A 13,248-nucleotide genomic window follows, 5' to 3' on the forward strand; every position below is an offset into this window, starting at 1 on the left:
TCAAGGCAGACACTCCACCACTGAGTTTCATCCCCAAAGCTATTGTCTTAAACGTCTGTGTTCATGGAGATCTCTTCATAAATTAATATTGGGCACTTGGTGTACACAATAATAATTCCTAAATTGTCTTTAAAATTTCTTGGTTGGGTTTGGAAAGGTGTTATAGAAGCCATAGGCACAGCTTTGCCTGTGTGGGTTCCTAGTTAGGTCCCTGACACTGTGTGTGCCATTTGCCCCTGACTCCCACCCTAGCACTGTTAGGTATGGCCTTCAAGGCCCCCAGTGATGCTAGGTTTTGCCTTAGTGGCCTCTAAGCACTGCAGGGATAATCCTGATAGTTCCTTGCCCCACAGGTCCTAAGCAGCATCATACCCCTAGTCCTTGCATTGAACCTTCTAGCCTGGATGGCTGAGTACCTTGGGTCCCCTGAATACTACTTGAGGACTCCCCCCCCCCATTTTTTTGTTCATTTTGTTTGGGAGCCACATGCTGCAATGCTCAGAGCTTACTCCTGGCTCTACACTCACAAATTACTCCTGGCTATGCTCATGGAGTATATCCAATAATGATATTTATTGGATACCAAGGACCAAACCCAGGTCAGCAGCAAGGCAAGCTCCATCCCTGTTGTAGTATCGCTCTGACCCCATCCCAAAGTTATTTGGTTATGTATTTAGGTTAACATATGTGAGTTCTCAATATTTTAGAAATTTATGTTAAAAACAATATTTTCCTAATGGTATTTAAGTGCTGAAGCATGCTTTAAAATTAAAGTAGTCCTCTTAAAATTTCAAAAGAGTACATTTGAAATTTCTTCTCTGAGTAAATCATTTCCTCTTATGATGTGCTTCACTCTTTAGGTACACTTGTAAATCACATGTTTAACAAATATACTCCCTACTTGATAAACAGATGTGGGGTAATAAGCAACACATAAAATAGTATAAATAAATAGGTAAAAAAGACAGTACTAAGGGAAATAGTGAGTACACATTTATGGCAAGGGCTGATGTGCTTGCCTTGCATATGATTGATTCCACTTGAATACTGAACACAATATAGTCCCCTAAGCCCGCCTGGACTGACCCAGGAGCTCAGATCTTGAAGTGGTCAGTAAGCACTGATGCATGTGGCTCACCATCCTCCATCTGCGCACACACAAAAGTTACTGTGTAGGATAAGGAAAATACACACATCTGGAGCATACACTGGTGTACGTTGTTAGGTACAGTTAAACTTTTGTTGCTTTTTTTCTCCATATGGCTATGCCTAATTGTCTTAAATCATTTGTTACATAGTCTATCTTCACCATACAAACACAAAACAAGAGCATACTTTAAAAAATCTGGTTTTGGGACTGGAGTGATAGCACAGCGGATGGGGCATTTGCCTTGCACGCTGCCAACCCGGGTTCGATTCCCAGCATCCCATATGGTCTCCTGAGCACCCAAGGGTAATTCCTGAGTGCAGAGCCAGGAGTAACCCCTGTGCATCGCTGGGTGTGACCCAAAAAGCAACAAAAAAAAATCTGGTTTAATTTTATTAGCATTATTTTATATATTAATAAAATATTTATTATTTTTTAATTTAAAGTTTTACAGACTTTCAAGCAATATATTTTCAGGTTAATTCCCTATCTATTCCTTTACCTTCACCCATAGTTAAGTCCCACTATATTTTAAAATTTCTGCTTTTCTTTTGGTGGGGGAGGAAGGGAACAAGAGGTTGGGACATAGCCAGCAGTCCTCAGGGACTACCCCTGACTCTATGCTCAGAAGTGACCTTGGAGTGCATAGGGAACCATATATGATACTGGGGATTTGAACCAGGGTCAAAAGGATGTGAAGCAAACACCTTAACTCCTGGTATATATATCTCTAGGTCTAAACTTCCTCTTTTCTGTGTGTTCCAATCCTAATTACATGTGGTGATAGTTATGACCATGGACCCTTGGAGATAACCCTACAGTCATTGCCTTAGAAGGCGATAGACCAGAAAAACTATTGTGTTGTCAAATCTGGAAGCCAGTGTCCTACTCTGCTGTATTAGCACTCTGGCCCTACGCAGTATATTTTTGTTGTTTGGTTATGGAGTCATGTTCAGTGATGCTCAGGGGCTCTTTCCTCATCTGTGCTCAGGAGTAACTCCCAGAGGGGCTCTCTAGCTACGTGTGAGGAGAGCCTTTACCTGTTACTATCTTTCTGGTCCCCTCTTTGGGGAAGATCTCCCAAGAGGTGGTCAGGAGCTGTGGGGGGCCCTCTACCCAATTCTTGGCCAACATAAGTGAGAGAGTAGTTTAATGTCAGAGTTCCAGGATGCAATGTTGCTTAGGTCCTGCACAGCCAGGTGTTACCTGGGCCACCCCTGAACTTTCAGGGCCACACTCAGGGGTGCACAGAGGAACACACTGAGACAGCCACATATAATGCTTGTTAACCCTTGTTACCTATCTTTCTAGACTAGTATATTTTTGCATGGTTGGTGCTATTTATATGTTTCATCCTCTATGAACTAAACCTACTAAATGTGTTTATGGAGATGGTATTACAACTCCAATGGTCCATTCTTAATAGTGAGTATAGCCAATGATTTTAGATACCTGTCACAATAGCACACCATAATGACAGCTGTCCAATTTCTTCCTGAAAGCACTTAAACTGCACCATTTCATTGGGAAAACTTGAATGTTTCCGTATTCTCATAAGATAACAAGTGAGATTGACAGAGATTTCAATCTGCTGAATATTTCAGGTGCACTAAATTTTTGGCTGACAACTCCAGGCCTTCTTGGAGTGGGGACAGGAAACCTCTCCCATCCCCACCCCTGGAAGTACAAACTTCCAAAAGCCTCGGCAGCCACACCCACATCCCACGACAAAACACCATGTAAGCTCACTGCCCCGTTGATTCTGGATTTTCTGGAGCAATAGCACCAAACTCTACAATACTATCATCCCAGTAGGAGCACACCAAATTGGATGAGAACATAGTGTAGAAGCCAACTGAGCGCAATTAACAAAAAACATTAACACTGAAGGCTCAACTAGCAACAGCAGCTTAGTAACCCCCCAGACAAAGACTAAATGTTTTCATGGTGAGATATAAAATGCTTCACAAATTTTCTTTTACTGAAGTATTTTTTGATAGTTCCAATTAGGCATATAGTGGTAATAAGTCATATAATGCAGGTCACGCATTCCAAATTGGAATATAACTTCTGTGATGTAATACAATTTTATAACAAGGCTTTTAAAAATAATTCCAGGGACTGGAGCAATAGCACAGCGGGTAGGGCATTTGCCTTGCACGTGGCCGACCTGGGTTCGATTCCCAGCATCCCATATAGTACCCTGAGCACCACCAGGAGTAATTCCTGGGTGCAGAGCCAGGAGTAACCGCTGCGCATTGCCAGGTGTGACTCAAAAAGCAAAATAAATAAATAAATAAATAAATACATAAATAAATAAAATTCCAGTTACTGTCAAACACTTCTGAATTTGTGTGAATAATACATTAATTGTAGGTGTTAATTCTTTCCCCCAATGATGATGGATAGCATTATTAAGGGTTTTGTTTTGCAAGATCCTAAAGACTAATTTCTAATAATATTTGGAAACTCTTCCCTAGTTACTAACTTGGAAGCAATCTTAACAGAACTTTTATTATTCCAAAAGGATGCTTCCTCTTTTCCTATTTCAATTAACATAACTCTTGACTATCATTATTTCTTTTTCTTACAAAATGCTCATCCCAATGATTTTATTTATTTTTATTTAATTTTTTCTCTCCATATCCAGTAGTTCTTGGGTTGGAGTGATAGCACAGAAGCAGAGCATTTGCCTTGCATGTGGCTGACCCGGATTAATTCTTCTGCCCCTCTCAGAGAGCTCAGCAAGCTAACAAGAGTATCTGGCCCACACAGTAGAGCCTGGCAAGCTACTTGTGGTGTATTCAATATGCCAAAAACAGTAACACAAGTCTCACAATGGAGACCTTACTGGTGCCCGCGCGAGCAAAAATTGATGAGCAACGTGATGACAGTGACAGTGAACCAGTGGTTCTTAGGGCTTCTGGCTCTGTACTCAGGGACTACTTCTTGTTGGACTCAGGGAGATCACTCCTAGTGGTGCTGAGGATTGAACCTAGGTCATCTGCCAGTTGCAAAGTGAGCTCCCTAGCTGCAGTGCTCTCTCTCTGCCCCAGTATCTCAGAAATTTAAAAATTATATGTAAAGAATACATGATTTAAATATTTGAGTTAGTGTCAAAAAAAAAGAATAATGAGTGTTGACAAGGAAAAGAAAAGTGGAAGTACAATAATTTTAGGAGGGAAAAGTTTTATCAAAGTCAAGACAAGAAAACAATATCCTATTGAAGACAAGAGAGGAAGAAGGAATATTGGAACAACAAAGTTCAGAAAGGAATCAATGAAATGACAAGCAATGGCTGCCAAGTTGGAGGATGACAATAACAGCAGAAATAAGGCATGATGAAATTAATGTGAAAGCAGAGCTGGTTAGATCCTGAAAGATTTCAAAATCCCACTTTCTGGCAGAGAGTGAGTGGAGGGTGAGACACGATAAGAACTGATTCGTGAGCATTTAGCATAGTCACTTTCTAAAATTTTGGTACTACAGTTAATCTGGGATTGATCCCCTGTACATATGGTCCCCTTCACACCATCAGGACTCATCTCTGAGCATAGTCAAGTCTGACTCAACCCTCTACTCCACCAAAAAGAGAAAATACAAAAAAAAAAAAAATGGCACTATTCCTAGTGATCATTTTATACAAGTATTTGTGCTATATTTTTTTCCTCCCATGAGTCTAAAAATAATGTCTGCATTTCACTTCTGTCCAGTAAGGAATGTTAAGAAGGTCTCATTTGGATATCTGCAAAGAGTAAAGTATGTGAGCCAAATTGTGTTAATAGAAAAATAGAATTCTTTCCACCCAATCCATAGTGATGGCCTCTTGGTGTAACTTTCACTAAGAATGATGTTTTAGAAGCCTTTGACGGTGGCCAAGAGCTGAATCCTTTGACAGAATAGAACAATTACTCTAACTCTAGCAATACAGTATACATTAAGAGTCAGAAAATATTTCCAAGCAATGATTATTATTTTTTTGGGAGGACTAAATGAAAGTCAAGGACACTGCCTAACAGAGGAGAGAAAAGCTTTTAGGTTTTGGTCAAGTGCAGAAAAGGGACTATTGAGAATGGATAAAAATTATAGAAAACTCATATCTTTTTCTCAATTCATTTCTATCAGTAGAGTTTTATAAAAAGATCTAAACTACATTTCCAATTCAAGTATAATTAGAGTTCATAGTAATTCCAATCGTTTTATTGGTTTTTAGTGAATTGCCCAAAGCTCCAGCCTAAAAACACATGCATTTAAATATTTCCACAATACTCTTTACATGTAATGATAAACTTTCAAAATGAGATTCCATTTGGAGAAAAGATTCTCAGTGTTCAGCCCAGTGAGAATTACCTGAAATGTTTGAGGTTGTTGATGAACTCTGTTGACTGGAGTTCTACATTAAGTCATAATTGGCTTTGTGTGGGAACAGTATATGCCAATGAAACCAGGCACAGAGGAGAGTAAAGAGTTTCTTGAAAAAACAACATAGCAACTCATCTGCCACTTGCTATAACAACAGAATTTCAGGGAAGAGACTGCTTAAACTTGTCTCCATGTCCTGCTTTGAGACAATATCTACAGCACACCTGATGGAGAATCTCAGAGAAGAACTCACCTGTTTCATCTGCTTGGACTATTTCACCAACCCAGTGACCACAGAGTGTGGGCACAGCTTTTGTCTAGTGTGTCTCATGAAGAACTGGGAGGAACATAATGCTCCTCTATCTTGTCCTGAGTGCTGGAGAACTTTGGAGTCCCCGAATTTTCAGCCCAATGAGCGTTTGGGAAGGCTGGCTGGCATAGGCAAGCAACTCAGATCTCACGTGCTGCAGAAAGAGGGCAACCATAGGAGAATGCTGGTGGTCCCTAAAGTGATCTCTGATGTCCAGGATGTAAAAGCTTTACAAATCCAAGGTCACGGTGCAAACAGAATGTATCAGATGAATGAAGTTGAAAAGTACCACAAAGTAAGATTGGCTGCCTCTTCTTAATCCTAAAACACAAATCTGGTTCCATCACCAAACTCCCACTTACTCCTCTATCATGATTCAAGTCAATGGGGATGATCTCCAGGCTGCAGCTTGCTAATCTGGCATTTGCCCCTGCTTCCGTTGCTTTAGAATCCCAGCCCTGTGCTTGGTTTGGACCCCCCCCATGCCTTCGTTACCTGGGTGCTCTGTTCATTTTCCACAGACTTCCTTTCTGTTGTAGGGAAAGCTCCGGGAACTTCTCATTCTCTTGCGTAAAAAGAGAAAGGAAACTCAAGTGATATTAACTCATGAGAGGGAGAGAGTGATATTGTGCAAGGTCAGTATGTGTCTTTGTCTTTTTTTTTTTTTTCTTGCATCTTAGGTATGACTCTGAGAGGGGGACTAGAGGGATGGTGAGTGCAACACCAGGAACAAGTGGAATGTTTGCAGATGCATTCCTTCCACATGCAGCCTCCTCCTTCTGCCTGCTTTCCCCTGTCCATCTGGCAATCCTCAGGCTCACCACAGACAATTCCCTTGTTCCTTGGCATGCTTGTTTTCTTGCTTTTGTGGGTGCTTCTATTATGCTAATTATAATTGATTTTCAAGTGTCTATTGTTATAGACATAGAGCTAGAAATCTTTTTTTTTAAGCATCATTCTTTGAGGAGGAATAAGACAAAAAAAAAAAGTAGAGTGACAGGAGAGAGATGAGAGCAGGTAAAATACTTGCGTTGCAAGTTGCTAACCTGGGTTCAAGCCCATGCACCCCATATGGAGCCCTGAGCACCACCAGGAGTGATCACAAAGAACAGATACAGTAGTAGCCCTTGGACACCAAAGGGTGTGTACTACCCCCACCACCTAATAAAAGGAAAAGAAAAAAGAGAATTAGGAAGGGAAATAAAAACAAGATAGTAATAGTTTGAGTTTGTGTATCTGAACTAATGCTTAAGGTTATTCACAGCTTTGAACATGAATTGTCTAGCAAATCAGAGAGCTATTGGTTAGACATTTTTTTAAAAGTATTTCTAATTCTCCCAATAAAGTTTGAAATCTTAAATGGGAGTATTTGTGATGTAGATTTCTCACACTGTTTTAATTTAATGCATTCATTAAATAAATGTCTGTTGATTAACTCAGCACTTTTTCCTCAGTCTTTTCCATGCTTCATTTGCTCTAGTTTCCAATCATAACACAGACCACCTTCTGTCATTTTTTTGAGGCGGGGCCGGGGGCATCTATTTTGGGCTTATTTAGATTGAATCAAATACAAGTTTGTGTCAGGTTTCAAGAATTGTCACAGTGGAACTGTAGGACTTTGTAAGGATTAAAGTAACAATGGTGCTTCTGTTTCTAACTTTATTATATTATTCATGGGTGTGTGTGTGTGTGTGTGTGTGTGTGTGTGTGATGGTAGGAAGAGACAAAGTCCTGTAAGCAAGTTGCTGTGTCAGAATATGAAAAAATGCATGAGTTCCTGAAGGAGGAGGAGGAGCTGCAGCTGCAGTTGCTGGAGAAGGTGGAAAGAGAGAACATAAAAAAGCTGCGGGAAAACGAGATCAAGCTGACACAGCAAATAAGATGCCTAAACAAAATGGTTGAACACGTAGAGAACATGTGTCAGAACTCCACTCTGGAGTCTTTTGAGGTAAGATTCCTAGAAAAATTAATGAAAAAAACCAAACCTGTAGTCAACATTTAAATTTCAAAGCACAGTAAATATTTTTTTGCTTAACCTGAAAAAGTAGGTTCTGGCGACCAGATGGTTTCCCTTGAGAGTCGACACTCTGTGCTATGAATAAAACCTTGGGGGTGTGGGGGTTGAGGGACGACAGGAAGTAGAGGGGAGCACTGCAGCAGGGAAATTATCATCCCACCCAAACCTGATGATGACTCCATTCTAACTTTTGCTCTTCCGTCCTCTTTGCAATGTCAATTTCAAGAATATTTGAAGTTTAAGGAGCATTTTCTTTGTGTAGGCACATCAATCTTCACAGAGATAAGGATGGTGACAGTTACATATGAGTTGGGTTTATTGTAGTACTGGCAAAATTACTCAGACCTATGACAGTGAATCCATTTACTAAATAATCAGTGGTAGAATCCAGGGTCTCTGTGTATCAAGCCTCTCTTTTCTATCTCTTATTACTTCCCTGTGTTGCTACTGCTTTCTTGGGATCTTAAATATACACTACTTGAGCCAACACTTGTTATATATCTCTCTCCTAGGATAACTCCCAGAATGCCACCATCTAATTCAATCCATCCATACACTAGCTCAGAACGCTCTCACAAGGCCCCTCTTATGTTTCTCTTTGGCTCCCCCAAATCCCTGCATAATGACACTGATAGTTTGTCTCTTTGGTCAGTAGTTTGTTCTTTTGACAAAGGAATTTGGATTTGTTTTGTTTTTCTTCCTTTGGGGTCATACCCGGTTATGCATAGGGATTACTCCTGGCTCTGCACTCAGGAATTACCCCTGGCAATGCTCAGGGTAAAAAATGGGATGCTGGGAACCAAACCGGGTCAGTTGCGTGCAAGGCAAATGCCCTATCCACTGTGTTATCGATCCAGCCCCTGAATTTGGGTGTTTTGTTCTACTGTTTGTTCTTCTATTCAAGGTGTTCTTAAAGCATACTTTTTTTTTTTTTTTTTGCTTTTTGGGTCACACCTGGCAATGCACATGGGTTAGCTCCTGGCTTTGCACTCAGGAGTTACTCCTGGCAGCGCTCAGGGGACCATATGGGATGCTGGGAATCAAACCCGGGTCGGCCGCGTGCAAGGCAAATGCCCTACCCGCTGTGCTATTGCTCCAGCCCCTTAAAGCATACTTTTAACACTGTGTCCACTGACCAACAGTTATAACTAACGGGATAGACCAATGGATTTTAGCCTTTCTATATCTTGTCGACCAGCTAGAAATAGAAATAGTAGACATAGAGCTAGAAATCATTTTTCTTTTTTTAAGTATCATTCTTTGAGGAGGAATAAGACAAAAAAAAAGTAGAGTGACAGGAGAGAGATGAGAGCAGGTAAGTTGAAATAAGCAGACAGTTGAAAACCATTGTTCTAAAGGCTTGGGATAAAGATTCTTGATATTTGCAAATAATTTTATCCCACCAGTCTTTGCTGATGATCAAAATGCACAAATACTAATTCTCTCCCTCTCTCTCCCTCCCTCCCTCTCTCTCACTTCTCTCTAATATCCTTAGGATTTGAGAGAAACATTGGAAAGGTAGGTTTTCTTTCTGTGTTTAATTGGAAGACACAGGGGTGTGGTTGGATGAAAGAGGTGATCATGAGAGGGTCCCCGCTACTGGGGTAAAAGGAATAGGCTCGCTTATTGGCACAGGCTATGGGTGCTGGCAGGAGCAGGCCAACTGATGGTTTCTGTCCTCTAATAGGAGCGAGCCACTCTTGCTTCAGTGTCCAGAGGCAACCACCATGGAACTGTGTCTGTGCCACATCACTGGAATGCAAGACATGCTCAGAAAATTCTGCAGTAAGTCAGCCTTTTTAGTCAAACCTCCAGAGAATTCCAGTATTAATCTGAGTATGTATTAGGGAGGCAGAACTGAGCCCCTGAGCTGATTCGGTCAAGGTACCCTGCATCCGCAGTAGGTTGCGGGGAACATGTATCACTCTCCTGTGCCAGAACATAGAGAAACAGTGGAACATGTTTGATGTTGGATGTGGCTTTGTTTTCTGTCTAGGACTCAGACACTTCCCTTTGCTTTTGTCTGTTTTGATCTGCATACCACCTGCCTATACATACATATATATGTGTGTGTGTGTGTGTGTGTATATACATATATATGCATATCTTTTGGCAAGGGTTTCTGCATGTTTCTGTTCTTGTCAAGATAAAAATGAACAAACTTTAACTTGGGGGGTGGGGTGGGGGCTATATATTCATCAGTGCTTGGCACCGACTCCTAGCGGTGCTCTAGGAAGCATGTGCTGGGAAGTGAACTTGTGCTTCCTGCATACAAAGCATGCACTCCAGCACATTGAGCTACCAGCCCTGACTTAAACTTCAAGTTCCTGTAAGGAATCATTCAAAGAATTATCCTCTGCGAAGGCTCCAGATACTTAGGCAGGACTGCATTAACTCTCAACTTTTATCAATCTGGTCTTCAGAGGGAGAGCTCATGGACTCTGAGTTCAATGGTATTGAAAAGTGTTTATGATGGCATTAGATCACTGACAGTAGCCTTTCCTCTTGTAGATTGTCCAGCCACCCACAGACAGTAGATGTTAATCACAAAGATTCTGGTGAGACCCAATCTATAAAGAAATAAAACTATGCGTAGGGGGACATTATTTTGTCAGCACAGTTAGTGGAGGTTGGAAGCAGCACCTGTGACTATCTCAGGAGGATAAGAGAGGAGGTCTCATGGGTTCATGATATATCTCATCATCATCTGGAGGTCACAGGAAGTAAGGAATAATGAAAAATGTGATTGGAACATCCATTAAACACTCACAACTTCATTATCTTAGCCAAGAACCTGTTTGTCTTCTATAAAAATGGAAAAAAATAATAATGCATGGCATGTTTAAGTGTGATGTGCTTAGAATACATAGAAAATGTTTGACACCAAAGTAGGAGATCAGTAATTTATAAGTGCTTTATTTCTCTCACTCACAAACAGAAGAGCCAGACTCAATGTTCACTAACATGTATACAAATGATGCAGTATATCCTTTGAGGGTAAAGATCTTTGAGTTTTAATCTGTCTGATGAACAGAAAAACTTATCTGAGATTCCCCTCTCAAAGCAGGCTCAGTATCATTCTGTACCCAACTCTCTCTTAATTCCGTTTCACAGATCCTTTTGCAATACGGAAGTGCTCAGACTCTGCTCCAATTCACAGAAAACTTCCCACCACACTTACTCACTGTTGTTTTTTAGAGTCACACTGGCTTGTTCAGATGATTCAAGAGAGGACTCATTCTTTTTGACTCTTGCAGCCGATATTACTCTCGATCCAGTCACTGCCAATGCCCATCTGGTCTTGTCTGAGGATCTGAAAAGTGTGAGACACGGAGGAATCCGGCAGCAGTTACCTGACAACCCGGAAAGATTCGACCAGTCCGCAACTGTGTTGGGTGCTCAGATCTTCACATCTGGGAGACACTATTGGGAAGTGGAAGTGGGCAACAAGACAGAGTGGGAAGTGGGCATCTGTAAGGACTCTGTGAGCAGAAAAGGGAATCACCCAAAGCCTCCTGGGGACCTCTTCTCACTCATAGGCTTAAAAATTGGAGAGGATTATAGTCTTTGGGTCTCCTCCCCTCTAAAGGGCCAACATGTCAAAGAACCTGTGCGTAAGGTGGGCGTTTTCTTAGACTATGAGTCCGGGCACATAGCATTCTACAATGTGACAGATGAGTCTCTGATTTATAGTTTCCCTCCAGTCTCTTTCCAAGACTCTCTCAGACCCATCTTTTCCCCGTGCCTCCCCAATGAAGGGACGAACACCGGCCCCCTTACCATCTGCTCACTGAAAAACAGTGTCTGAGGGAGATGCCTCTGAGCTTTGGCTGAGGTGGAGGTCTAAGACCAACAGATGACTATTAATTAAGATGATGAATGCAGTGACAGTCTCAACATCAGGCTATCAGAAAGACTACCTCCCCAAAGAGTTTATAGTAACTTGAGCGTGCAACGAGCCGCCAAATTGGACTGTTAACCTTTTAAAACCAATGGGACAAGATAATCTCATCCTTTGTCTTTTACCAAATGCATTATCTAGATGTTGCCATGTATGTACAAGTCTCTAAAAATATACAGTTAGCACTATTCCCTCTTGTCTCTAATCCCACTGTCACAGGTCAGTTTTATAAATATATATCTTTTTCCAGTTGTATGTATTTATATTTTGACTCTAAGAATCTTTGCTGTTTAAATGTGTCTTGGTCTTACTTGCAGACTTTTATATGCTGAGGCCACCCAAACTGGAAGCCTGATGAATGGGGTCCCCTTTGCAGGGATGGGGAGGAGAGAGGATTCATGATTCATTCAGCCTTAAAAAGTTGCTTATCGGGGCTGGAGCAATAGCACAACGGGTAGGGCTTTTGCCTTGCACGCAACCAACCTGTGTTCAATTCCCAGCATCCCATATGGTCCCGTGAGCACTGCCAAGGGTAATTCCTGAGTGCAGAGCCAGAAATAACCCCTGTGCATCACCTAATGTGACCCAAAAATGCAAAAAAAAAAAAGTTGCTTATTTTCCCATTATACAAAACTAGAATATTTAAACCATGAAAAGTAGATGGGTGCAGAATGTTGCAAATACTTGTGTGAATAGTGTTAGGCTATTTGGTGCCACAATCACAAGTGACTGGAATCTTCTATTGTTAATCAATGCTCAAAGATAATAGACCAACATTTCTATTCGATGTATTAAGACTAATGAGTCATGTTATGGAGTTTTACAAAAAATCATTTCTTGCATTTTTATAATTTACTGTAAGCAGAAGGATTTCAATTGATGGGAGACCAAATCAAATCTAGCCTCTATTTTAATGTCCCAGGGTTTGTGGTGAAGAGGGATGGTTTCTGAGCAGAGTTTCTTACTGCTTATCTCGGACCACCTTCTGTTGGAGGTCTTCATTCAGGGTCCCCATTCTCAATACTCTGTCTCTGTGGGACTTTTATCAATTCTTACTCTTTCCCACATTGCAGAATGTCACCTGTCACATTAGGTGTCTCAACCACACAGATAACTATCAGTGTTTTTAGTCCCAGAGAAGAGAATTTAACTCATAGAATTTAATCCACATATGACTACAGAAATGAGGTGGTCTTAGGTTTTTGTCCATAAATTGGAGAATAGGTTGGGGGGAAATTGATACTTGAACTAGGCTTTTAGCAGACAAGTCTACGAAGGTCGGAAAGCTGTGTGTTTCACTTCAGGATTCACATTCACCTTTCCCAGTAATCTAGATCTGTTTCTCCTTCAATCTTAACACATCTTAATTTTATGGCCTCAAAGGATGGGGATCACGTATGAACTAGGGTTTGGATTTCAAATAATGTCCTTTTCTGTTCTTTGCATTTCTAACTGCATTTTCTTTCTTTCTCACACCACATTTTTAGAACCAGGAAACTACAGAGAAGGAA

General features: G+C 41.0%; 1 protein-coding gene across 1 annotated transcript; it reads left to right on the forward strand.

Annotated features, from left to right (window-relative positions):
• The first annotated feature begins 5,700 nt into the window (after nt 1-5,700).
• Nucleotides 5,701-11,644, forward strand: TRIML1 (tripartite motif family like 1). The gene is made up of 6 exons (XM_004610398.2): nt 5,701-6,114; nt 6,359-6,454; nt 7,537-7,767; nt 9,332-9,354; nt 9,524-9,621; nt 11,094-11,644. Exons 1-6 carry the CDS (start codon nt 5,701-5,703, stop codon nt 11,642-11,644), a joined length of 1,413 nt encoding a protein of 470 aa, XP_004610455.1.
• The last annotated feature ends 1,604 nt before the right edge of the window (nt 11,645-13,248 follow it).

This window comes from Sorex araneus, chromosome 1, assembly GCF_027595985.1.
Source record: "Sorex araneus isolate mSorAra2 chromosome 1, mSorAra2.pri, whole genome shotgun sequence".
Taxonomy (NCBI): domain Eukaryota; kingdom Metazoa; phylum Chordata; class Mammalia; order Eulipotyphla; family Soricidae; genus Sorex; species Sorex araneus.

Excerpts from the sequence above, each read along its gene's own strand:
- TRIML1 (XM_004610398.2), top strand. The coding sequence starts at position 5,701 with ATGTCCTGCTTTGAGACAATATCTACAGCACACCTGATGGAGAATCTC. Across the intron at positions 9,355-9,523 it reads TTGAGAGAAACATTGGAAAG|GAGCGAGCCACTCTTGCTTC; the intron begins GTAGGTTTTCTT and ends GTCCTCTAATAG. Across the intron at positions 9,622-11,093 it reads CATGCTCAGAAAATTCTGCA|CCGATATTACTCTCGATCCA; the intron begins GTAAGTCAGCCT and ends TGACTCTTGCAG.